General features: G+C 43.8%; 1 protein-coding gene across 5 annotated transcripts in view; it reads right to left on the bottom strand.

The window, feature by feature from the left end:
• golph3l (golgi phosphoprotein 3-like) overlaps nt 1–27,969 on the bottom strand; it is a 50,129-nt gene that overhangs the window by 19,680 nt on the left and 2,480 nt on the right. For 2 of the 5 annotated variants that reach the window (XM_077006609.1, XM_077006607.1), the window contains exons 2-3: nt 26,238–26,422; nt 23,359–23,490 (exon numbers count right to left, since the gene is read on the bottom strand). In XM_077006609.1, coding sequence (XP_076862724.1) covers nt 23,359–23,490; nt 26,238–26,411 — 306 coding nt within the window. In that variant the 5' untranslated portion in view covers nt 26,412–26,422. Of the gene's footprint in view, nt 1–23,358; nt 23,491–24,895; nt 25,752–26,237; nt 26,423–27,969 lie in introns of those variants that run through there. The other 3 variants (XM_077006610.1, XM_077006608.1, XM_077006611.1) reach the window with 2 other exon arrangements.

Below are 27,969 nucleotides of genomic sequence, written 5' to 3'. Positions count from 1 at the left end.
CGTCCTCACATTATCTATCACTGATTTGGGCTAGAGCGACTAGTTTATCAGGTGACCAGTCGGTTAAAATGCTTAGTAGTTTGGTGATGTATGAGACATTTTACTGCACAAGAAAATGATTTCACGTTGGGCTTAGAGGGCAAACGGTACGATTTGACTTGATGTGTACGTGACCTGGCTGGTAGGGACGGGAGAATAAAGCCTGGTTTATTAAGTCTATCTGTGAGCGTGTGTGCTGTGCTGAAGACGCTTCCTTCCACTCGCTGAACTGAACTGCTGCTGCAGCCAGGGTTGCCAGGTCCTACAAAAATATCCCACACAAAATCAGTGTAAAACTCACCCTTCAGCAGCCTAAACTAGCCCAAAGCCCAATGTAGTGAAAAGATGTCGACGGGGTGGGGTGGCAAGTGTAAGTTGTAGACGGGGGGGGGGGGGGGGGGGACCCTGGACCGACCGGGCCGTTAACAACACAAAACCACGCCCCAGTCGGTCACAGGGCCCTCACGCCCTAACCGGCATTCAGCTGGTAAGCCCCATGGGTGTGGGGACGAGGGGCTACGGCTCCTCTCTCGTCCCTCGTGTGTGTGTGGGTGTGCAGGCTACCTCTCCAAGGCGTAGCTACTTCACCTCCTGGACCTACCTCCTCCCAGAGCTGACCCCTGCCTTCTGCTAGGGGTCACCCCAGCCTCCTGGGGAGCCAACCCCTCCCGGGGCCTCTCATCTCAAGGTGGACTCCTCCACCCAACCCAGGAGCGCCAGAGACCGAGGCCCAGAGCACCCCCGACGCGGGCTAGGGAGCAGCCCCAAGGGCCTCCTGGTCACCCCGGGCAGGAGGGAGGATCTCCATCCCCAGCAGGAGCTTTTCAGACCGGAGCCCCATGGTCCCCAAACATCCGGGGGCCCCAGCCCTCTAGGGAGGGGCTCTTCACGACCGGGCTCCGGTCACCCCACAACACAAGGGGGCTCCTGCCAGGTGGAGACCCCCACAAGGTCCAGGAACACTGCCAAGGAGAAGCACCTGCACAAAGAACACAACCTCACACACACACACACACACACACACATATATACAAACAGGAAACACAAACGCGCCTTACCCTATTCAGGGCCTCCCTTGGGAGAGACGCCCTCCGTGCCACACCCCATGGCACGGGACCACAGCCGGTCCCCCCCCAAACACACATTTAAGGGGAGGAGCATGCGTGGAATTACATGTAAACATTAGACAACACGCTAGGACAAAACACACACGCAAATACTAGACAAACAAAAAACGGTGTACAAACAGTAAATGAACGGGTTCAAAACGTGCGTGCTCTACATAAACACAATAGTGACGCGCCGCTCAGAGTTGCAGTCGCTCCCCACATTAAACACAAGACACACGGGGAGCGAGGCGACCGTGACGAGCGGCGACCGCGTCACACACATTAAACACTAAACACATAACGACGCGCACGCACACTGATCCTCCGGTCCGTTACCCGTACACACTTATCACACACACACACACACGAGAGTTTTCCCAGGCAGACACCCTGGTCCTCACCGGCCACACACAAACAAACGCACGGCGGAACTCTCTCAACACACAACGGACACGAAGGGCTTTCCCAGGGCAGACTGCCCTGGTCCTCGCCGTGCTACACACATACACACACACACACAAAACACAAAAGCACGGCGGAGCTCTTCAAACAAAACACCACGTAGACAAACACTTACCACGAGACATGACCACGAACGAAGGAGAAAGTAAAAGAGACTCGGCGGCTTCTGAAGGGTGGCTGGTCATTCTGTGACGGGCAGGTGTGAGCAACAAAAAGGAAGCGATCACGCCAAGTCTCAGGGAAAAAGGGTGGTTTAATATAAAGTTTGCAAACCTAAAACCCGTGCAATAGATCCAAATTAAGGATATAATGACCAGCGGTCAACTGGTACAAAGACAAGACATATATAGGCAAACAAACGACCCTCAGGTGAGACGGATCACGGGCTCCGCCCACCTGAGGGACGCACATGACGTCACCAGACAACAACAACAACAGCCGCTGTGGACAGAGACGGCCGGTAGGGGCCGCCTCACCGTGACAATAACAAGCAATAAATATAAAGGTGTTGCACAAAAAATATTTTAAAACTATTTTACATAACGTAGTGCAGAGAACAACTTTTAAATATTAATAATAAATTTAAAAAATTAATTAAAAACAACAACTACCACCAGTGCAAATCAGGGAAATTTGCCTACTGCAACATTATTATTTCAAAAGTGCATCCGCAATGAACAGAGAAGTAGTATATATTTATTTTAAGCTAAGCTAATCATAGCACCTACTAGGATTGGGCAGTATGATGACAGTGGCGGTTTTCACTAAGATCATACAGAGGGGAAAAAGCCACAATGACGATTGAGTGTTAGTTGTGAGTCAAGCGAGCTGGTTTCAAAGAAAAACACAACAGCTACAGATTGGCAACATTTTGGATTTGTTTCAAATAAAAATGAGAGACCATTGGAGCACGCCCCCACGATTCTAATTCGATAATATGATTGGTTGATAAAACTGCCAATCTATACTAAAAGCTCTCCAAGTAAAAGGGCCTTTCTCTCTTTTACCTAGAAACAACGGTGTGAAATATTCTGATTGGTTGATTTTTTATTTCACCGCTGAGGTTTTTTTCAAGCACAAGTACGAAAAGTGGATTTGGAAGCCGATTTATAGGAAAAATACAAATTATTGGTGAAGCGTTATTAACATATATTACATATAATAGATAAAGCATCCTTTTTAAGATCAATTCACCTTCAGAGAAGGCGTTGGAAGTCCCTGACGCTTCGCCAATGGCATAGTGTTAATTCACCACATATTACCATTATATTACATGTTTTTTGCCGCCTTTCCTCCTCCACGTTTCTCATTTTTCTACCCTGGGCACCAGAGGACTTCTGCCTTTTTGACGTCTTTACAGGGAGATGTCACTCACTCTGTGGTGTACAGAGAAACAGTAACGAGGTGCACAGAGTGCGCGGGGGAGGGCGGGTTGGCGTGCGGGTGATAGGTGTCGTGTGTTGTTATTATAAGAATTATTAATTTTACTAATATTATTAAACAATGAAATTATGATTGTGGACTTTGCTTGTTTTCACATTTATTAATTGTTCATTTGTTAAAAAAAAAAAAAAACCGCATGCACGCGAGCTCCCCCCAGGACAGCCGGGGCCCCTAGCATTTGCCTATTCACGCTATTTTCCTGACAACGCTGGGCGGGGCCATATTGGTTGACTTTGTGTTCGAACTTCCGGTGCTACGTATACGCTGATACCGATTACAAGCAAAACGACAACAAACACAATATGACTAGCATAATATGTTCAGTTAGAGCAGAGGTGGTGTTGTGTCTTGAGACTTATGACTTACATACCAGCAGAGGGTGCTCGCGCCTCTAGACAAAGGAATGGAGTTGACGTTTGAAAGTGAACGGTTGGAGTTGACGGTTGGAGATTAAAGAGTACGGTTGAGTTCAGCGTTGTCCTGTCTGATTGCTCGTGACTAAAATTTACATACAACTAATATACCACATTTTTGGCGACGAGGATGTCAGTTAATGTACCCTTACCTGCTCCGTTCCTGCCTTGCCCTGGTGAGCCTGCAATTCCCTTACAAATATGGATGAAAATGTTCGACAATTACATGCTAGTCATCGGCGCTACGGGGGACGACTGGCCAGAGGCGCGAAAGTGCGCCGTTCTTCTACATGCACTAGGGACAGAGGGACAGCGTATCTTCTATTCATTGCCGACTACAGGTACTACTTATGAATCCGCAGTTGATGCTTTGAAACAACACTTTGTGCCTAAAGTAAATGTGATTGCGGAACGTCATAAATTCCGCCAGAGAGCACAGCGACCTGATGAGTCAATTAACCAGTATGTGGCCGCACTGCGAGAGTTAGCTTCCCAGTGTGAGTTCTGCACAATGGAAGACCAAATGCTTCGTGACCAGTTTATCGAGCGAGTTGCCAACACCCGCATCAGAGATAGACTGTTACTTGAATCTGACCTCACTTTAGAGAAAGCTCTCACCTTAGCTTTACAAGTTGAAAGTGGACTACGGAATGCTGGTGTGCTGTCGGACGGCGGTGCTACAGGCTATATGCCACATGCTAACGCTAATACCTCTGCGTCAGTTAGAGCTATACACAGGCAGCCGAAAAATAACCGCCAAAACAACAAAGGGCACAGAACTAACAGTAATGGCGCGAACACTCCTGCAGCTGCTGCTGCCCAGCTGAGGGTGGATGGCCGCTCCTGCTACCGCTGTGGGTCTACTAGCCATCTTGCAAACAACCGTTCATGCCCTGCTACCAAATCCACATGTAACTCATGTGGGAAAGTGGGACATTTTTCTAAAGTGTGCCGATCTGCTCAACGCCATGTACGCGAGGTGGTTATGAACGAAATGACGGTGCTCTACATGACCGATACGGCTGCTGCCCGAGACAAGATTCTGTGCACGGTCCAGGTTGACACAGAGGGACACTCTCACGACATAGAGCTGATTGTAGATACGGGCTCTTCAGTTTCAATCATTCCTGAGTGCTTATACCAGACCCATTTCCCCACCTACAAACTACAGGAGTCTACAGTGAACCTGTTCACATATTCGAAGGAAAGGATCCCTGTGACAGGCTGCATGGAAGCCACAGTTACACATGATGGGCGTTCTACCTCAGGCACATTCATTGTAGTAAAAACAGGCACTGCTCTGCTGGGACTTGATCTAGTGGCCGCACTCCACCTGCGCATTACGGGCACCAAGGTTGTCTCAACTCACCCTGGAAGCTTTTCTGCTGCTACACATACACCTGCTTCACCTGCAATGCACGTACAGGAGATAGGTTGCGCAAAGGGGTTTGTGCACAAAATCCAACTCAAACCAGGGGCTGTGCCAGTGCAACAACGACTCAGACGGCTTCCATTCTCTGTCAGACAGGCTGTGTCTGATGAGCTGAAAAATTTACAGGAAAAGGGCGTTATCGAACGCATCGATGCATCTCCCTGGGTCTCCCCAATCGTCGTGACCAAGAAAAAGGATGGAGGAAAGCTGCGGATGTGCGTGGACCTCAGAGAGCCGAACAAAGCCATCGTCACAGACTGCTACCCACTGCCCCACATGGACGAGCTGTTCTCTGAACTGAGAGGAGCCACGGTGTTCTCTACCATTGACCTGGCCTCTGCTTACCACCAGATGATGCTGCATCCAGACAGCCGTGACATCACTGCCTTCATCACACACGAGGGACTTTTTCGTTTTTGCCGTGTCCCTTTTGGCCTTGCTTCTGCTCCATCGTGTTTCCAGAAAATGATGTCGATCATACTCACTGGCCTTCCAGGTGTGCAGGCCTACCTGGATGATTTGATCTGTTACGGGGCCGCTCAACAGCAGCACGACAACAATCTGCGCAGGGTACTCCATGCCCTCAATGAAGCTGGACTGAAGCTGAACATGCAGAAATGTAAGTTCAACCAAACTTCCTTACGCTTCTTAGGTCACACCATCTCCAAAGATGGTCTGCAGCCAGACCAAGATCAGATCAAAGCCATACCCAATGCACCTGCTCCACATGACATACCCTCCTTACGATCTTTCTTAGGCCTAGCATCATGGTACAGCAAATTCATCCCTGATTTTTCTACTATAATTGAACCACTGCGGGTCACACTTAGGGAGTCTACAGAACAGCAGTTTAACTGGACTGCTGAGGCCACAGTTTCACTGAGATTAAGAGACTGATAGTTGAGAGCCCTGCACTTGCCCTCTATGACCCTTCACTCCATACATTCGTCACCACTGATGCATCTGATTATGGGCTGGGGGGTGTACTTACCCAGTTACATGCAGACAACACAGAGAGAGTAGTAGCATTTGCATCCCGCACACTCTCACCTGCTGAAAGAAAGTACTCCACTGTGGAACGAGAGGCTCTGGCATGTGTTTGGGCAGTAGAAAGGCGGAGAACATATCTGTGGGGACATCACTTCACACTCCGCACAGACCACCAAGCCCTGACAACCTTGCTGACTTCCAAGGGCACAGGCCGTGCTGGACTGCGTGTGGCACGGTGGTCGGCACGTCTGCTTTGCTTTTCATATGACGTTGCTTACCGCCCTGGGACACAGAATGTGACTGCCGATTGCTTGTCCCGCCTACCGTTGCCTGTCACTGAAGACGCCGACCTGGAACCAGATGTCGTGGCTACTGTCTTCCGGGACTGCTTACCTGCCATGTCTCTGCCCGAGTTCACAGCTGCATGTGAAACCTGCCCGGAGCTTACTCTCCTACGACAGCAGATACAGAAAGGCTGGCCGAAATGCAGAAAGAACGTGACTCCTGAACTGACTGCATACTTCAACACGAGAGATGAGCTGGCCGTGGAAGATTCACTCATCATGCGAGGCACTCACCGCCTGATCGTGCCAACATCACTTCGGTCCAAAGTGGTCGACTTGGCACACGAGGGGCACCAGGAAGTGGTGCGCACCAAGCAAAGATTGCGTGAATTATATTGGTGGCCACAGATGGACAAATTCGTGGAGTCCAAAATTGCTTCCTGTGTTCCCTGCCAGTACAATGACAAGACAGTGAAAACTGCGCCTACACCGCTTACTCCAGTGGAATTACCTGACGGACCATGGGAAAAGGTGGCCATTGACATCACAGGTCCTTTTGAACGTGCCACATGGGACTGTCGTTACGCTATCACTCTCACTGACTACTACAGTAAGTGGCCAGAAGTAGCATTCACCTCCTCATTCACAACAGAGGTGATTACACGCTTCCTGGCAACAGTCTTCAGTCGTGAAGGGAACCCTACCTGCCTGGTTTCTGACAACGGATGCCAGTTCACTTCCCATGAGTTTGCCAACTTCCTGAAAGAGAGAGACGTCAAACATCTGCGCTCCAGTGTCTACTACCCAAGAGCAAATGGAGCCATCGAAAGATTCAATCGAGTGCTGAAGGAATGTTTACAAACCGCAGACAAAATATTCAAGCCCTGGAAACAAGCTGTGACAGACTTCCTGCAGATATACAGAGCCACTCCACACGCCACTACTGGAGCTACACCATTCGAGTTGCTGCGCCACAGGAAAATGCGCACCAAACTCAACACTCTCCCTGTGTCACACAACACCGCACAACACACACAAGTCAAAGAGACTGTGAAAAGAAAACAGCTTAAAAGCAAAACATACACTGACAACAAAAGGGGAGCTAAAATGCCAAACTTCCAGGTGAACGATACAGTACGTGTCAGGAGACCTGAGCACGTATACAAAGGCTCATCTAAGTTCACAGAGCCTCTTACAGTCATTCGGAGGGTTGGACCTAGTACTTACCTTCTGAGTGACGGCCGGAAATGGAATGCGTCAAAGCTGGCTCACTTTCCAAAGCAAGCTCTGGCGTGCACCAGAGAGAGGAATAATATAGACTGTATGGACAATCTCACCTTACCTGAGTGCACACAGGTGCAAGCACAAAACCCAGGTCCGAGGCGGAACCTCAGGGTTCGTAAACCACCAGCCTGGCTTTCAGACTTTGTGAGGTGAAGGAGTAAAATATTGTGTAATAATACTTACTTGATTCATGCAATGTCTTAACTGTAATAATACTTACTTGATTCATGCAATGTCTAAACTGTAAATAATACTTACCTGATTCATGCAATGTCAACTGTAATAATACTTACTTGATTCATGCAATGTCTAAACTGTAAATAATACTTACCTGATTCATGCAATGTCTTAACTGTAATGATACTTACCTAGGGTCAGACATGTATATTACCTTGCAGTGTTTACAATGTTTACAAATTAAGGTGTTTAAGGATACAATGTTTTTTCTTAATCTATACTTGTTACTTTAATCAGTTAAATTCATTTAACTCTTAAGGGAAGACATTTCTTAAAGAAAAGGGGAAAATGTTGTGTCTTGAGACTTATGACTTACATACCAGCAGAGGGCGCTCACGCCTCTAGACAAAGGAATGGAGTTGACGTTTGAAAGTGAACGGTTGGAGTTGACGGTTGGAGATTAAAGAGTACGGTTGAGTTCAGCGTTGTCCTGTCTGATTGCTCGTGACTAAAATTTACATACAACTAATATACCACAGGTGGCCAAGTGTAGGGGGGGGGAGTGTAAATTATTAGCGGGGCGGATGTAAAATGGACACAAATTAAGTATTAAGTAAAAAAAACAAGCACAAACTTTGATATAAACATATGGCGTGATATGCTTCAGGACTTTGTCACGTTTGGAGCACACTACGAGCTCTGTTATGTTCGCAACTGTTGTTTTCTATGTGAAAAGTGTATAAACTCCGTTATTAACACTCGTTACAACGCCACTGACCTGCGCTCATCTTTAGAAAGAAGAGAACAGACAGTGTCAGTAGTTTTGAAGCTCCCTCAGTCGTCTGCGGTGCCTTTGCTGCACCTCGTATGTGGTTTATTCCAAAACGTGTGACAGAAGCGTCTCACCAACGAGACTCAAAGTACAATCACAACAGCACAGACACTTCATGCCACTAGTCTCCCGTTTTCCACTACGCCGGTTTTAAAAGTGTTAGCGGCTCGCTGCTTGTAAACACACCGCGCACCACGAAGGTGTAGCAGTGTGTCTCCCTCAGAGCTGATGAGGTAACCGGGCTTCCAAAGAAGAGGACCTGCGTATAGGCTAAGGCTGAAGGCGCTAAATTTAAAATATCCACCCAAACGTCCATACGTCTGCTCTTATCATTTTGTGGAGGGGAAACCAACACCAGATCACCCTTATGCCGAGACATGGCTCGGTTATGAAGCTCCGATGAAGCAAACGTGTCGGGTGCTTGTGATCAGATAAGTAACTATTTTATAATCAGTGGCCACATCTTTTCCTTGCATTCATTTTGTAATTTTAGGAAGTAAAGAAGTAAATAGACAAGAATGCCTATTTTATGAAAAAAATCATTAAAATGTAGTGTACACTAATGCAAAAATAGCTGACCGGAAGTTCTAACACAAAGGCGGAAGAAACATACACTTGAAAGTGGGCGTGGCGAAATACGGTGAATATCGCCTAATGGAAGGGCCGGCCCTGGTGCTCGTCCTCCCCCTTTTAAAACAGGGGACAGGGTGCGTGTGAGGAAACAATTGCATGTGCCGAAGGGACACAGAAAATTTAGTAATTCTCTTACAATTACAAAAAAGGTTGGAGAGGGTACTTATAAGCTTAGTAATGGTAACACCTGGAATGCTTCTCATCTCACTGGAGTCCCTGATCTGACAACCATACCAAGGCCTACAAAAGAGGACACTGAGCCAGTTAATTGTCCTTCTGAACCAAGGCCTGCGCGAGTAACTCGTCAGCCTACCTGGCTGAAGGACTATGTTACCAAATATTAACTTTAACTAATATTTTATACATGGTTACAAGTTAAATTACTCTTAATGTACTTTTGTTCATGTACTGTATGCACCTTTGTTATTGTAGTATGCATTAATGTTGTACTCATCAGTTAAGAGTAACTTACATATTTAGTTAGATGTCATATTTGGTTGTTGACCAGGATTACACAGTTAAAATGATACTCGCTTGAGTTATATGATTTTCTACTATGCTTATATACTTAAGTAATGCTTCTTGTAATGCATTTTCTAAAATGGGGGGAAATGTTGTGTCTTTTATGCTTTTATTGTGAAACAGGAAGTAGGTATACGGAGTTGCATTTACGACATTGCTGAAAGGCTACTCGTGTTAAGAATCGGTTTACGTTACGAGCAAAAGAATAGTGGATATACGACTGTGTCACTGTCATCCTTTACACTACAATACAACAATTTGGTTCAAGTATTCTGGCTTTTGATGCCTGCTCTCCTGTTGACTTCATCTTTTGTTTGTTGCTCTGGTGTTTGGTCTCTGCCTGTCATTGCCAATCAGGACTGTTTCTCCACTCTGTTTTTGGTAAGCCCCTGTCGGGGCAAAATTTATATTTGGTCTTTCTGTAATCATATTCATCAGTATTCAAATATGTATTGACCACTGTTCTGCTCTCACTGTTCAACCTGAATGCAGCTAAGCAGACTTCTCGACAAATGACAGGCGTATGGTCTTCTTTATTGAGACACTTTGCCTCAAATGACGACAGAGTGAAACTGTAACAAATTATAAAACACTTTCAGATGCTTGCATGAAGTGTGAATATTACACATTCAAATAATTTCTGAATGTATAGAAATTAAACATGAGCTGCATAAAGCACATAAACCAGAACACTTGAGTAGATATAGTGTAATTAATCCCCTTAACACACTGGAGAAATGCAATTACATAGACAAACAATGCAGCTACATAGATACAATGCAAAAGAAGGTGCAAAGATGCATATCCCCAAATCACACAGCATCATGGTGCAAGCACGTATCAATGTAAACACAAATGTGATCATCTTAAACATTTATAACCCAAAAAATAATAATATTGCATGAAGAGGTGCTAATAAATGATACTACTTACAGACAATGCTTTCCGTAAAGCAACAAAGATGGATGGATATAGACTCAGGCACACTTCCAACATGTGAACTTCTATCCAGCACAACTGACTATCTAACATCCTGTTTGCTGGCTTACTGGCATTTCATTGGCTATTACACTACATATAAAATGAACACCAAAACAACAGCACCCTCTGCTGGCGAGAAGTAACATACGCCAGAACAACCACTATTAGTAATAAGTGGAAAGGAAATCACTTTATTAAGTTGGTTGGTATTAAACATATGTCAGGCCTAGGACACGTTGATCAGTGTATGCTCAGCAGGCCTGTAGCCTCTCTCTCTCTACTCTTTCTCTCTACTCTTTCTAGTAGTACTCCTTGTGAGTTGAAGACAGACAGTCCTGAAGGTCACGGGCCTGTAGATAAGTGCTTCAGACATCAGAATGGTAGTATATCTGACGTGTCTGATGCCTGGCGAAACAGGCCTGAGGACCCTGGCAGGGTCCCCATCACCTCACCTCATGTAAGCCTTGTGCTTAACACGTCACGGAAGTATGATGTAATCCACGTAGCAGAAAATAGTATAAAACTATGGTTTGTGAGGGGGGGCAGCTCTCTCTTGCAGACGCTCTTGAGTGTGTGTAACGGAGATCTATGGATCTATCCATCTTTCTATTTTTATTTTTATCTTTCTATCTCTTGTCTTTAATAAACTTTGTATTTTACATTGATACCATACCCAACCGTTGTTGACTGTTGTTGCTCACCATTAAGGTTCAAATTTCCACGACACCCCTTTGTAAAATCCTGTTCTCCCACATCTGCGAGTGTGACAATATGTATGTAGTGTGTATGATGATATATGTATGCAGTGTGTGTGTGTGATGGTATGTGTGTAGTGTAAATGATGGTATGTGTATATAGTGTGTATGTATAGGAGACTGAGTGTGTTACACATTCAGTGTGATGATTCATGCTCACTGGTTCACACAGACCAACTAGCAAAACATGTTGCATTTCTGAAGAGGTATGAGAATAGGGTAAAACACACAAGTCACACTGTGTTATTACACACACTATTACTACAGGCACAATCAAACTACTACACACACTACTACACACTACTACACATCCTACCATACAGAACACTAGCCACCATACTACACACTACTACACTACTATTTTACACACTACAGACCCTAAACCTGACCTTACTGTTGTTGAGTTGAACATGTGCTTCTGTAGCTTCACTTGTTCACCCAGTAGGCCTATGTAATTTCCCCATTGACATCAAAGAGGAAATTCTTGAAATTGCTTGATATTCTTGAAATTCTTGATTCTTGCACTTCCTTAGGCCTCCATTCATCCTCGGTGGCATCCACTTTTTTAAATCTTTGATCATTACTTGATTTATAGATTTTATATTGCTCAGAAACACCATAGCCATAATTTTTAGAGATTTTAGTAACATACATCCCCTGCTTTAATGGACCCACTGGACCTGCATCCTGAGACGATGTCATCCCCTGTGGCCTTTGTCTCGTTATGATAGTCCTGTCTGAGCTGTCCTGTCTGAGCTGTCCTACACACACCAGCACACAGTAACCTTCTGCTAATTGGTTCCTTTTTATGTTTGCTAATCTAGACTGGGTGAAAGGTGCTGGGCATTAACTAGAAGTTGTTTTAATGGCTTTTTACTGCAACTCATAGTTGATGTTTAATATTACTGCTGGAATCCCCTCACAAGTTATTAGTGAAACGTGAATTTTGAATGAGCTCGGCCTAAATCTGCTATATCCATCTGGATCTTGGAAAATTGGGCTGAGCTGACTACACCCACTTGGGCCTGGGCCAACTAGCCTGAGTCTGCGTCTTCCATCTAGAGCCTGGGATAACTGACTTGAGTTGACTACAGTCACCCGGACCTGGGCCAACTAGCTGTTATATGCATCTGGGCCTGGATCAACTAGCCTGAGTCTGCTGAGTCTGCTACATCCATCTGGGCCTGGATCAACTTGCCTGAGTCTGCTACATCCATCTGGGCCTGGGCTAACCAGCCTGAGTCTGCTACATCCATCTGGGCCTGGGCTAACCTGCCTGAGTCTGCTACATCCATCTGGGCCTGGGCTAACCTGCCTGAGTCTGCTACATCCATCTGGGCCTGGGCTAACTTGCCTGAGTCTGCTACATCCATCTGGGCCTGGGCTAACCTGCCTGAGTCTGCTACATCCATCTGGGCCTGGGCTAACTTGCCTGAGTCTGCTACATCCATCTGGCAATTGGGGACATCAAACCAAATATCACTTTCTGGGGTAGTACCCATAACAATGCTCTGTGTTTTGGGGATTTTTATTATAGCGGCACTTGTTTTAATGTTGATTTTTTACAGCCGCAGATTTATTCAGACTGGGCCTTAAACACCTGGATTGACCTACCCAGGGAATTATTTAAACTACAAAGTGTTTTTACCTTATATAACCTCACATTTTTGCACAATGGAAATCATTGCTTGATTTCAACAAATGAAAGGTCTTCTTCAAAGTGTAGTATGAAACGAAGACTGATCATTGTCCTACTTTTACTTTTATCTGGTGATGTGCAGCCTAACCCTGGGCCTCAACTGCAGTATACTCAGACCCCCGCTGATTTTAAATTATTATCCGGTCTCAAATTTGTCCATTTTAATGTGCGCAGTTTACTACCCAAATTGGACATGGTCAGAATTTGGGTTGGATCAACAGATGCTGATATTGTGATTATTTCTGAAACGTGGTTGACCAAATCTATTCCAGATAATGATATTAATATTAACGGGTACAATGTTTACCGTACTGATAGGCTTAAAAAAGGTGGTGGTGTTGCCATCTATCTTAAGTCTAGATTTGATGCTTCAATTGTGATGTCTCAGTCTATTTATAAGCAAATGGAGTTCTTGGCTTTGAATGTAAGTATAGCCAAATCCCTTTCTTTAACCATTGTTGGTTGTTATAGACCTCCATCTGCCAGCAGGGAAGCATTGTCAACCTTAAAATGTCTTCTGTCTAAATTAAATTACAATGAGATTTTAATGGCAGGAGATCTCAACTGGGACTGGTTAAATGCAAATTCTGATGAATTTAAATATTTCTGTGACTCTGTAAATTTTAGTCAGTTGATCAGTCAACCAACTAGGCTAAATATTAAAAACCCGGAAAGGTCCATTTTGATTGATTTAATTCTAACAAATTCTCCCCATAAATTTTCATCCTTAGGTGTTTTCTGCAATGATCTGAGTGATCATTGTGTAGTTGCAGCTTGCAGGGACACAAAAATCCCTAAATATAAAGCACATATTATTATAAAGAGGAATTTAAAGAAGTTCAACGAACAAGCTTTTCATCATGATCTTTCCTTGGTTAAATGGGAACATATAAATCTGTTGCCAGACGTTGAGCTAGCGTGGACATTTTTTAAGGAGAACTTTGATAAGATAGTAAATAAACATGCTCCCATGACAAAATTTAGAGTGAAGGGGCGTGAAAACCCCTGGTTCTCTTCTGAACTGTCTGACGCTCTTCACCAGCGTAACGTGGCATGGAGCAAAGCCAGAAAAAGTGATTCTGCCAGTGATTGGTCTCTTTTTAGACAACTAAGAAATAAATGTACATCTTTAATTAAAAGAGCCAAATCTGAATATTTCTTATCTGTGTAAGGAATGCCACCTGATCTGTCTTAATCAACCTCACCTGCCCCTCATTACCACACCCCCTTCAGCCTTACTTAAGCACTTCACCAGCACATCTCAGTTGCGAAGTATTGCCGACTCATGCCGCGTACCAAGCCTTTCTATATCCTGTCTGCTCTCCTGTGTCCTGACCCTCGCTTACGTCCCCGACCTTGTCTCCTGCCTAATCCCTCTGTACCTCCTGACTTCTGCTCCCCCGGTATGACCCTGGACCGTCCTGACCACGCCAAGAAAACGCTGTTACTGATCCTCGTACTCGTGATTCACCTGCCTGTGTTTGTACCAGCGTCTCATTTAAATAAAAGCGGTGTTCTTCCGCATTTGGATCCCTCTCTGCCTGTTCAATACGTTACAATCTGTCACATCTGAGAACCTTAATAATCCGCAGAAGTTTTGGAAGGTCATTAAGTCTTTCTCTGTAAATAAGAAATCTCAGGTTCTTCCTCATTTTGTCTTGAAAGACTCAGTCCCAGTGTACGATAAAGCTGAAGTCCTAAATTGCTTCAATAATCACTTTGTGTCCTCCAGTTATTTATTTGACTCTACACGTGGATCTGTCCCTGTGCCTCACTGTACAAATTCTGAAATTGTTCCTGGAGAACGTTTCTCATTTGTGCCTTTTACTGTACTACAAGTTCATAAGGCTCTCAAAGCTCTGAATCACAGAAAGGCTCCCGGGCCTGATTTGATGGAGCCTTATTTTTTGAAAATGGCTGCTGATTTTATTGCACAGCCTCTCACAATAATTTTTAATCTATCAATTGAAAGCAAAGAAATTCCTTTAGTTTGGAAGTCAGCATTTGTTGTTCCCTTATTAAAAGGAGGGGACCCTGCAGTTTTAACTAATTACAGGCCAATCTCAAACTTGTGTGTTTTATCAAAAACACTTGAATCCCTTGTATGTGATCAACTTAAAGAGTTTTTATATTCGAATGAGCTTCTTACAAAACTGCAATCAGGCTTTAGGAAAAAGCACAGTACCATCACAGCTGCAACAAAAGTGATTAATGATATACTGATTGCACTAGATAGAAAGCTGCACTGTGCAGCTCTCTTTATTGATTTGTCAAAGGCTTTTGACACTGTGGATCACCTTGTCTTAAAACATAGACTCACTAGTTTTGGTCTGTCAGATGATGTAATTTCCTGGCTCACAAATTATTTGAGTGACAGGAGCCAATGTGTTAAATGTGATGCTTTATGTTCTGAATTTATGAGAGTTCACAAAGGGGTGCCACAGGGGTCTATATTAGGACCTTTGTTATTTATTATGTATATAAATGACTTGGGACACCATGTTTTTGATGCCAGTATCCATTTTTATGCTGATGATACAATTATTTACTGTTTTGGTTCATCTCCGGTCAATGCTGTTAAATCCTTGCAAAAAGCCTTTGACGTGGTGCAGCACAACTTGATGCAGCTAAAACTAGTCCTTAACTCTGATAAAACTCAACTCATGTTATTTTCTAATTCTAAAAAAGGTCCTCAAATTATCCCTACAGTGTTCACGCTTGAGGGAAATGAAATTGTGGTGGTTCACTCATACAAATACCTTGGTATTTTGCTTGATGACACTTTAACCTTTAAACCCCACATCGAGAATCTTGTGAAGAAACTCAAATTAAAACTGGGATTTTTTTTTTTTCGAAATAAGTCTTGTTTTTCTTATGAGGCTAAAAAGCGCCTTGTCATAGCAACTTTTTTTTTATCTATTTTAGACTATGGAGACCTGTTATATATGAATGCCTCAACTCATTGCCTGAGAAAGATTGATTCTGTATATCATGCCCCTTTGAGGTTCATTACGAACTGTACATCCCTGACTCATCATTGTGAGCTCTACTCCCGAGTGGGATGGCCTCCTTTGTCCACCAGGAGGTTGGTCCATTGGTACACTTTTATTTATAAGGCCATGCTTGGACTATTGCCCTTGTATATCTGTTCCTTAATCACACAGAGAAGTGTTGATGCCTACGGTCTGCGTTCCAATGAACATTTGCTACTCTCTATTCCTTATGTCCGCACCGAAATTGGAAAAAGGTCTTTCACCTTCTCTGCCCCTTCTTCATGGAACACTTTGCAAAAGGACTGGAAAATTACAGAACTGATCACGTTAAAAGACTTTAAAGCTAGATTGAGAGCAGTTGAGATAGCCTCCCTCACATGCACCTGTTTTAATTAATTTTGTAAATTTTATTTGTTGGTTGTAACTGTAAGGCTGTTGTTGCATCTTGGCCAGGGCTCCCTTGAAAAAGAGGTTCTTAATCTCAATGGGATTTTTCCCTGGTAAAATAAAGTTTAAATAAAAAATAAATAGATGCCTCAATGGGAAAACCTGTCAGACAGGCCATAAACATGCTTATAGAGGCAAGTTACAAAGACAACCTTAAGAAAGTCAAGTCTGACAACTGCTCCACAGCTATCATGATTGCCATGGACTACTGTTAATTAATTGTTAATTAACAGCTTTGCTTTAGCTTATTCTACAGAATTCTGCTGTATGTCCTTTCACATTTTCTAATGCCTCAGCAGTCATCTCAATCAGGTGCTTTTATATTTTGTCTTCACCTCCCACTGTTGACTGTTTTCCACTTTTGCCCCTGTGAATAAATGTCACAAGGTTTAGTAAGGCAGCTAAAGTCCTCAGTGCTTCTCTTATTTCTGTCTCTTTTTCTACAGCTTTGAAATTGGCTGCAAAAATTCCAATTTTTAATAGGGCTTGACCCGGAGACTTTATGAAGTACTTTCTTGGCAGACTGCTTTAACGAGCTGTGATAGCCTGTTTGAAGGCACCTGTGTCTTCTATTACCTCATTTGAAGTTTCAACTTGGGTTTAGTTATCCACAGAAACTGCTTTACTCTGGTTTTCAATTTATTGGTAGCAGCCTGGAAATTTTACTGGTTCTTCTGGACTGCCGCATTCGACAAAGTGTCTCTCGTCTTGTGCTTTCTAGATTTGGTAACCTACTTAACAGTGAAAATGTATTTTACTCTCCAAGGCACCAAGGAAGGGCAACAGCTTATGGACAAACAGGTGGAAAGGCATGTGATGAAATAGCTCTCAGAAGGTCTGGCAAAGATCGATCAAAGCCAACAATACAAGGTCTGGCGCTACCAATCCACACTACTGGAGGGTTATGTGTTCACTGAAATGAGAGAGATCTCCTCATCCATCACAAGTAAGATGGATGGAAAAGCCTTATTCATCCAGAAGTGGTTGGGGTTGCCACGGTGCCTCTCTGAAACAGGCCTCTTTGGGAGGAACACCCTTCAACTGTCCTTCTAGCCCGTATGCTTTGGTTACAAGCAGGAAAAGACCAGGCTCATTCTCGGGTTGAGAGAGTCCACTGACTGGATGGTAAGGAACATGAAAGCCAAGGTTCTGACATAGCAGAGTGTCCAATCCTAGGTCAAGCAAAGCATCAGTTGCCTGTAACATCAATCAAATCAAATCAAATCAAAGTTTATTTGTATAGCGCTTTTCACAACACATGTTGTCACAAAGCGCTTTACAGGATTTAAAAGGTTAACAATACTATGGGTCCAGAACCCTAATGAGCAAGCCAAAGACGACAGTGGCGAGGAAAAACTCCCTATGATGGTGGGGATTAGGAAGAAACCTCGGGAGAACCAAGACTCAAAAGGGAACCCATCCTCCATCAATAAATTATTATTATTAGATCAATAAATGGTTGGCAGAGTCCAGGCAGGAAGAGCAGGGCTAGGGTGTGAAGAAGCCCCACATTTATGGTCTAAAGCCAACTGCAAAGAGAAGAAGGAGATGGTGGTGGTGGAGGTTACAAGAATAGAGGAAGATACAAGATCAATGAATGATGACGATACATGATCAAACAATGAATGACTGAGGAGGAGAGAACGCTGGTGCTGGTTGTTCGCCACTTCTCCCACTGAGTTTAGATTTTAGATTGAATTTTAGATTGAATTTCTGCTTTTGGGCATTTTGTTTCGCATTTGGTTTGTTGTGTTTTGAGGTCAGCAGTTTATTTATTTTTTATTGGATTTTCTATTGGCGAATTTCCGATTAAGAATCTCCTACCTGGACTAACAGCTACCGGCTTTCATCTCCACCAGCATAATGTTGAATTATTCCATTAATCAGTTGATGAAACTCAATAATCATGGTGTTCCAGCTTGTATGTCAGTCATCAAACAACTTGGATTACTTTGGCACTCTCGCTACATTCATAGGATCTCTCGGAGAAAGTTTGTTTATTCCTGTTCTGGACATGTCATTCCGGTTTTCTACTCAGCAGCATGTACCGTCTCATCGCAAACACGTCATCAGAACACTTCAGGCCAGGGGTCGGCAACCTTTGAGACATGGAGTGCCAACTTCAACATTTCTAGTCAATGAGTGTTGCATGTTGCATACTGACAGTCACGCTGTCTACATTCTTAATAAGTCGTTTTTGATGGGTGTTTCTTTATACTACCACATATCGTTTCAGACAACACTGCAAAAAATGTGATGCGGCAAGTATAAACGCCTCCGCCGTTCGCAGAGGTTCGCACGAGGTGTGCGGAGTCGCGCGCTACGGTCACTCGCGAAAGTATAATCGACAATAAATAATCCAGCCTTGATGCGGCTCGGGGATTACATCACACACAGCGCCGTGCGGCCGTAGTGCTTGTAAATGAAAAATGTAATGGTCCAATGAAGGTAATTTAAAAACCAGGACATTTCCTCACTTAAAAAAAAACCCGGGACGCCCGGGACAGGACGTGAAATATGGACATGTCCCGGGAAATACGGACGTTAAGTCACCCTACTTTAGGAGAGCTGGACTGTTTGCCATACCTAGCCACGGCACGTTTAATGGTTTCGGCTCTTTCGGCGGGGTCTTTATACGTCTTGTCGTGTTTTGTCTAGAAATGCTTCTTAAACCTGGGTCTGTGGCGGGTGTTGAGTGCAGAGCGTTGAGGGTTGAGGAGCGATTTCGATTGGAGGATCGTGCTCTCCGTCTGAGATTTTTTATTGTTCATTTTTTTTGCTGATGTTGGTCCAGCGTGTCGCGTGCCAGTGATTATGCCTTGGCGTGCCACCAGTAGCACGCGTGCCATAGGTTGCCGACCCCTGCTCCAGGCACACAATCTAAAAGCACTGATGTTTCCATGACAATGTTACTAGTGGAGCAGGAAGGAAAACGTGGAGTGGATTTTAAACTACTTCGGGCAATACTGAAAATGAAACTTGAACTGCTAAATGCATAATCACTGACAAACAAAGCTTGTCTTATACACAACCACATTTTGGACAAGAGCTTGGATTTGATGTAACTTAGAGAGACTTTGGTCACTTCTACTCATCATCAAATACAGTGTCACGTTACAGCCCCTGACCCCTCCCCTTTGGGCGCGTGTTTATGTTGTCTACGTCTAGTCGTCTGCGTCTGTGGATCTTCGTGGGTGTGGATGTGTCTGAGTGTTCATCGGTCTCACCTGTGGCTTGTCTCGTGATCTCTTGGGGCTTATGTGGTTTGTCTATTTAATGTGCGTTTGTGCAGTGTCCTGTGTTCGTCTTTGTTAATGTTAAAGAGTCAGTCTCGAATACATGTGTGAGTGTTTTACATGCGCTGTCTGCGCTATTCGTATAATAAATAAAGTGACGTGTGTGCAAGAACAGTGGACTTGTGCCTCGTCTGTCTCCCTGCACCCATCGTCACAAACAGTCCAGGAAACTCCAAGCATCAATAATCAATCATCTTCTTAAAACCACAAACACCCAAACGTACAGAAATGAGATATTCTGCAATAATATTATGACCTTCTGAGTAAATCCATTCTACCTGTGCAGACTGTTCAGTGTGAGGTTCCCCAGTCCCTTAACTGCTTTCCAGAGGCCTCACAGCAAGATATCATCAGCAGGATGAAACCTCCACCTGTGCCTTAGACCATTTTCCTACAGCTCTAGTGAAAGCAAACCTGCCTGCTATGATAACCTCTGTAATAAACTGCTTTGTGCAGGTTGGCCAGTTCCACTTGCCTTAAAAACAGCCATAATCAGATCACTACTTTAAAAATCCACCCTTGGTCCTGAAGTGTTTGCAAATTACAGGCCCATCTCCAATCTTCCTTTTCTTTCCAAAGTCCTGGAGTTGTTGTTGCCAGTCAGGAGTCCGTGCTGCTCATAGTACAGAATCAGCATTGGTTACAAAAGACCTACTAATGGCTGCTGATGCTGGTTCACCTTCCCTCCTCATCCTTCTTGATTTATCCGCTGCATTTGACACAGTGAACCATAGGATACTCCTCAATCGGTTACATCACACCACAGGGCTGACAGGCATCGCCCTAGCCTGGTTTCAGTGATATCTTACAGACAGAACACAGTGCGTTTCCATTGGAAACCTAAGGTCCCAGGAACATGGTATGACATGCAGAGTGGCCCAGGGGTCAGCTCTCGGCCCCATTCTCTTTACTATATACTTGCTATTTATACTACATACTATATACTATACACCACAGGTGTCAAACTCAAGGCCCGCGGGCCAAATGTGGCCCGCCGCGTCATTTTATGTGGCCCGCGAGAGCTTAGCCAAATTGTCAAAAAAAAGTAAAAGTGAGCAAAAACTACATTTCCCACAATTATGTTACCCACAATGTGATGGCATCTCGACACTGCAGTGTTTCCATATCGATGCGATTTTCCCAATACGTGTAATTGGGAAATACAAATAATGATCCCAAAATGATCAGGAAGAGAAACATCGATGCAGATAGAAGGGCGTTTTAAGAAAGATGGGGAAGCGATGTTTGCGCTTCAAGGAGAAAAATGGGTATGAAGCGGTGACGGTTGTCAAAGAGTACAATATACGTCGGTATTTTGCGACCAAACACGGAGCTAAGTATGCCAAAATTAGACATCAAGAAAAACGACAAATTGTCAAAGAATTAAAAAGCAAACTGTGATCGCAACAGAATGTGTTCACAACCACAAACGAAACGGCATTAAAAGCTGCTTTGTTGTGGCTAAAGAATTTATGTTATAATAACAGCAACAAGCAAACATTTTTTTTTACATTTACGTAAATATATCTGTAATATTTGTAACTTGAATAAGTAATAAATTCAGAGGTATTTAACATTAAGGAGTAGGTACATTTATAAGTTACATATGGCCCTCCGTGGGTAACGATTATGCCGATGTGGCCCGCGGTGAAAATGAGTTTGACACCCCTACTATACATCTTTGTGATGTCATCAGTCGCTATAGCATTTCATTGTTATGCAGATGACATACAACTCTACATAAAAGTTGACACAATATTCTCTGCAGCTCCCCCATCAACAAATTATTTATCAACATTGGTTGCACGTCTGGAGGAGATAAAAATATGGATGAAGCAAAATTCCCTACAGCTGAACAGTGACAAAACTTAAGCCATATTGGTTGGCACCCAGCATCACTTTCAGTCATCTTCTATAACCAGCATCTCTTTCTTCAGCCACAATATTCCTCTTTCATCAGTAGTCACCAATCTTTGTGTAGGATTTGACCCTCAACTCACATTTGAAGCACATATCAAACACCTTTGCAAGATCTCCTTTCAACACCTCAGAACCATTGCCAAAATGTTTTACCCTCAACTGATCAGATTCCAAACAATTAGTTCACACGTTTGTTTCTTCCAGATTGGATTACTGTAATGCTCTTCTCATAGGGCTCTCAAGTCAGAGTCTTCAGAGACTACAGGACATCCAGAACAGTTCTGCTAGGATTCTAATGATGGTGCGAAAGTATGAACATGTCACCCCTATTCTCCGTTCTCTTCACTGGCTTCCCCTTTCTGCTCAGATCGAAAACAAGATATCTCTCTTTACTTACCAGTGCATCTATGGCAATGCCCCTCCATACCTGAAAGAACTACTCACCCCACTGACTTCATCATGTTCCCTCTGCTCAACAAACTCAAACTCCTTCCCAGAACTAAACTCAGCACCACGGGTGATCCGGCCTTCTGCTCTATTGCCCCTTGTATATGGAAGGCCCTCCCTGAGCACCTGAGGTCACCAAAGACACTAAACAGTTTTAAAAGTTATTTTATGTTTTATGGAATTTTTATGTTTTTGCACTTTGAGATTCATTTTGAATGTAAAGTGCGTTATAAATAAAATGTATTATTATTATCAAGGCCATGGCGCAGGGTCAACAGGGTAGCTGGACAACCTAGGAAGGAGTTGACAACTGAAACATCACCTGGTGAGACCTGTGGAAGATCCTGCAGGTAAAGACTCATCTTACTCATATGATCAATCTACTACAGCACATCCTAGGATACAACACATCCTGAGATACAACACATCCCGGAATACAGCACATACTGGAATACAGCATATCCTGTGATACAACACATCCTGGGATACAACACATCCTGGGATACAACACATCCTGGAATACACCACTTTCTGTAATACAGCACATCCTGGATTACATCCTGACATGAAGATCACCTTTTTGGATGTTTCAGTCAATTTTTACTAATTCTAGTTTAAATACCACCATCCATTATAAACCTACAATACAATTCATCCCTTGCAAAAACTCAATTTGTAGTGACATAAGGAAGTCATAGATGCTGCTTTTGCTCATGCTTTACCTGTTCAGAGAGTGGACACACTGACCTATAAACAATCTACTGAGACAACAAGAATTCCTTTGGTGCTGACTTATCATCCCACTAATAAAACAGTGATACAATTAAACTTAAACACTTCAGGATCCTCGAGGATGATGCACAGACTGCATACCTTTTTATAGACAAGACAAGAACATTAAACACATGCTCGTCAATAATTAATTGATTAATCATTCAGATTCCTACTGTAGCCTGCAACTGCTCTAAATGTGCTATGTGTAAATTTATTAACACTACCACTAATAACTGGCACAAAAGGATCAATTGTTATCACTCAATTGTTCATCCTCATGCTTCATAGCAGGAGTTGTCTGTTGCATTACTGGCAAGAGTGTGTGTGTGTGTGTGTGTGTGTGTGTGTGTGTGTGTGTGTGTGTGTGTGTGTGTGTGTGTGTGTGTGTGTGTGTGTGTGTGTGTGTGTGTGTGTGTGTGTGAATACCCTCCGCTCCAGTAGTTTCCTCTTCCTCATGGTTGGGGCTTCGAGGTGGATTCTCCCCCTGAGCGCCAGCTCCACCAGCATGGCTCCTCTTAGGCCCGACGAGATACAGTCATTCCAGAATGAAGTGTAGCCCTGATGGTCAGCATCAGAACACACACACACACACACACACACACACACACACGCACAAAAACACACATACACACACACACACACACACACACACACACACGCACGCACACACACACACACACACACACACACACACACACACACACACACACACACACACACACACACACACACACACGCACATACACTGCATGAAGTGCAATATCTTATGAGAACATACCCACACACATTGACAATGTGTGTGGGTATGTGAATGAATCTGAATGAATCTGAATCTGAAAACTAGAGTGTTCAGAAGCTGGGCATTCAGCAACCACTACTCCAGTCACTACACTGCCACAGAGAAACTGTCCGAGCCATCTATCACATTCACACCCACAGTGCACACGCACACACACACACACACACACACACACTGTTCAGACTGTACAGTAATCAAACATTACCCAGGATGTTTGCTCAGATTGTTTAAACACAAAGTGTCACATCCCAGGTACAGAAGAGACACCTGTTCATTGGCACTTCTGACTAAAGTCCAATCAGTTACCAAATTATCAACCAAATGAAAGAAGCCTGTGTGAAACACTGAGACAATGACACCAAAACTATAAAACCCACACACAAAAGTATAAATTACAGATCTATTGGACCTTAAAGACGAATGAGCAAAATCTCTACATCATCAGAGATCCTCAGCAAAGACAGATCCTCACAGTACAGGCTCAGTGACCATAGAAACAGAAGATACAGACAGACCTGGCTGCCCAGAGATAAAAGACTGTGAGAGAGAAGACTTTGTTACTGAGAGACCAGTGAAGTGGGGCAGAGAGAGAAGACTGTGTCACTGAGAGACCAGTGAAGTGGGGCAGAGAGAGAAGACTGTGTCACTGAGAGACCAGTGAAGTGGAGCAGAGAGAGAAGACTGAGTCACTGTGAGACCAGTGAAGTGGGACAGAGAGAGAAGACTGTGTCACTGTGGGACCAGTGAAGTGGGGCAGAGAGAGAAGACTGTGTCACTGTGAGACCAGTGAAGTGGGGCAGAGAGAGAAGACTGTGTCACTGTGAGAGCGGTGAGTTCGAGAAAACAAAACTTTGTCCTATTCACACAGATTTGCCCACATTTCACGGTACTCACAAATTTTAAAATTCTCTCCCAGTCTAAATAATTACAAATTATTCTCAGAGAAGTGAAAACAGCACCTTAGGCTGAATATACAGTATGTTGACATATCACAACCTGAGACAGAAAGTAACGCATGCTACACTAATACACAAATAACGCACTCTACACAAATAATAAATAATGCACAAATAAGTAATGACGTGAATAATGCAAATAACGCACTCAACACTAATGCAAAAATAATGAAAAACATGAATGAAGCACTCTACACAAATAACGCACTAGGCCTAGGGCAGGAGTGGGCTCACTCATAGCTCCCCGGCTCGCTGCCTGTGTGTTGGGGTTTTCCCCAGTAGACAAGACGGTTGCTTCCCTGCACCTTCGGGTTGGGGAATGGGCTCTGACTGTTGTTTGTGCTTATGTACCAAAGGGCAGTTCGGAGTACCCTGCCTTCTTGGAGTCCTTGGAGGGGATACTGGAAGGTGCCCATTCCATTGTTCTACTAGGGAACTTCAATGCTCACATGGCCGATGACAGTAGGACCTGGAAGGGCATGATTGGGAGGAATTGCTTTTCCAATCTGAACCTGAGTAGTGCTCATCACAGTCTATCCATAACAAACATCATGTTTGAGCACAGAGGTGTCCAGTCCGAGTGGGCCTTGTTCCGTTCCTCCATTGTAAATGCAGTGGACTGATGCTGTGGCTGCAAGGTTGTCGATGCCTGTCCCTGATCCCGATGGTGGACACCGCGGTTATGGGAGACTGTCATGCTGAAGAAAGAGTCCTATTGGGCCTGGTTGGCTTGAGGGACTATGGAGACAGCAGACGGGTACAGGAGGGCCAAGCGGATTGCGGCTTTGATCGTTGCAGAGGCAAACAGCACACTCAGGTGTGGGAAGAGTTCGGTGAGACCATGGAAAGTGACTTTCGATCGGTTCAGAGAAGATTCTAGCAAACTGTCAGGCTACTCAGGAGGGGAAGGCGGTTTCCGACCAACACTGTATACAGTGGGGCTGGGGATCTGCTGACCTCAAGGTGATGTGGTTCTGGCCTTGGCATCCCCCCAGAAGAGCTAGAAGAGCTGGCTGGGGAGAGGGAAACCTGGGTTTCTTTGCTTAGGCTACTGCCCCCGCGACCTGAACCCAGATAAGAGGATGAAAATGGATGGATGAATGGATGGATGGATACTGATACAATGTGCATGTTTTGCATATTGTGTGCATACAGTATGCAACTTTTGTGTGCATGTTTGTGTGTATGTGCAGATCTAAGTGAGTGGTGCATATAAGTCCATGTGCATGCATGTGTGTTTGTATGTATGTATGTATGTGTGCATGTGTGTGCACTTGTGCATATGTGCATGTATATGCATGTATATAGCTATGCGGTGTGTATGTGTGCAAGTATGTGTGCACGTGTGTTTATGCATGCATGTGCATGTCTGTATATGCGTGTGTTCATGTGTATATATGTTTATATACACTTTGCTTGTATAACTGAGGAAGGACCTTTGAGTATGAATGAGTATGTCTGTGTGTCTGTGTCTGCACAGGTGTGTGTCTGCCTGCATGTGTGTGTGTGTCTGCACTTGTGTGTATCTGCACGTGTGTGTTTGTATGTACCGCTTTATCCTTCAGCCCGAGCAGAAGCACTTCCTCCATTAGTGTGAACCGTAGTCCTTTAGAATCACCATCGTCCTCATCATCTGTGACTCCGCCCCGTTGTCCTTCCTCCTCCTCATCTGGACTCTGCAAACGTGTATCACAACGCCGATTCCTCTTGGTCAGAGTTGTCATTCTGCTACCTACTGAACCAAAGAAAAAGTTTCATAGTGTTAGTGAAATCTTACCTTATTTTAAAACAATCCTGAGTCCTCTTCTGTTTGCTGCTGTTTGACACATTATCACTACTCTGCATGACTATATGATGGTTTACTGTGTTGTGTAAATATTTAAGTGTGTTTGACCTGTCTTGCTCCTCCTGTCTCTTTACACTATGACACAGAACCTTACGCTATGACACATTGACACTATGACGCTATGACACTGTTACGCTATAACATTATGCATGACATAGCACATTATGCTATAGCACAGCTGTATAACAGAACACAGTGGTACAGCACAGAATACATGTATGGTCCATGTATGTTGGTGTAGTATGAGATGAGTATGTATAGTAAGCAGTGTTGTATAAAGTATTCGAGACCCATACTTGAGTAAAAGTACAAGTACTCTATCAAAACATTTACTTGAGTAGAAGTTGAAGTGTTCTTTAAAAACTTTACTTAAGTAGAAGTACAGAAGTATTCAGCATTTTTTGTACTTGAGTATTGCAATTAGTTTAGTCTAAAATTTATTACTCAAGTACTGAAAGTAAAAAGTACAAGTAAGCCATCAAAGTTTGATTATCAATTGTTTTTATATATCACTTACAAATCAAAGATGTCAAAGATCACAAATACAAGTGTTCTGTATGTACTTTAAAAACTGGGGTTAACACTTCGTACACAAAAAACAGATAACCTATGTCCCGCTACATTGTAGGTTTGACGCAAAAGTACAAATTCGCCATAATTTAGCTGAGAAAACGAGGTGTATTTTTAACGTAAAATCCGTCCGTCGGATTCTAATGGTGAGCTTACTGCCCTGCGTTTACCCCCAATAAATGCCCTTACCCTATAAAAACACTACACTATAAAATGGGCACATGATTAGTCAGCACGTCGCCTTTATTGCCAGCTAATGTTAAGTGAATTCTGCAGCACGCCATGAACATAATTAGGTTAGTTAGCTAAGATATCTAACCTAACTAGTGCTTACTGCGCTCTTCTGCTGTTACCAAACACGGTACCATCTCTTTTAATGAGATAAAAAGCGAATTATTTTGAATAATTTCGAATATATGTGTATTTGTATAAATATGTAAATGCTGAAGGTGCTGGAAAATACTGAAAATGGACCTTCAAAGTGCCGTACAAGTGCATGAATTCCACCTTGTAACTTCACACGCACAAAAATCGAGAGGTGCACGACCTCGCGACGCGACTGCGCGTGTGGTTAACGCGCATGGGCGGAGCCACCGCGATTGCGTCATTTTTGCCGCGCGGACCCTTGCCGCAGTAACAGCGTGTCAAGTGAACCTAGATTACGAAGCTCAAGTGTTCAGTGAAGGCAGCAGCAGAGTTAACGAGACGCGACCGGAGCATGCGCAGTTTTCATAAGACAGCCTGATCGCTTGACTGATGGAAAATATGTAGTGAAGTAAAAGTGGAAGTAGGAGAAAAAAATAATACTCCAGTAAAGTACAGATACAGCATTTTAGTACTTAAGTACAGTAGCGAAGTAGTTCTAC

Source organism: Brachyhypopomus gauderio, chromosome 5, assembly GCF_052324685.1.
Source record: "Brachyhypopomus gauderio isolate BG-103 chromosome 5, BGAUD_0.2, whole genome shotgun sequence".
NCBI classification, from domain to species: Eukaryota; Metazoa; Chordata; class Actinopteri; order Gymnotiformes; family Hypopomidae; genus Brachyhypopomus; species Brachyhypopomus gauderio.
The sequence above is the reverse complement of the archived record's forward strand: the minus strand, read 5'-3'. Positions and strand labels throughout refer to the sequence as shown.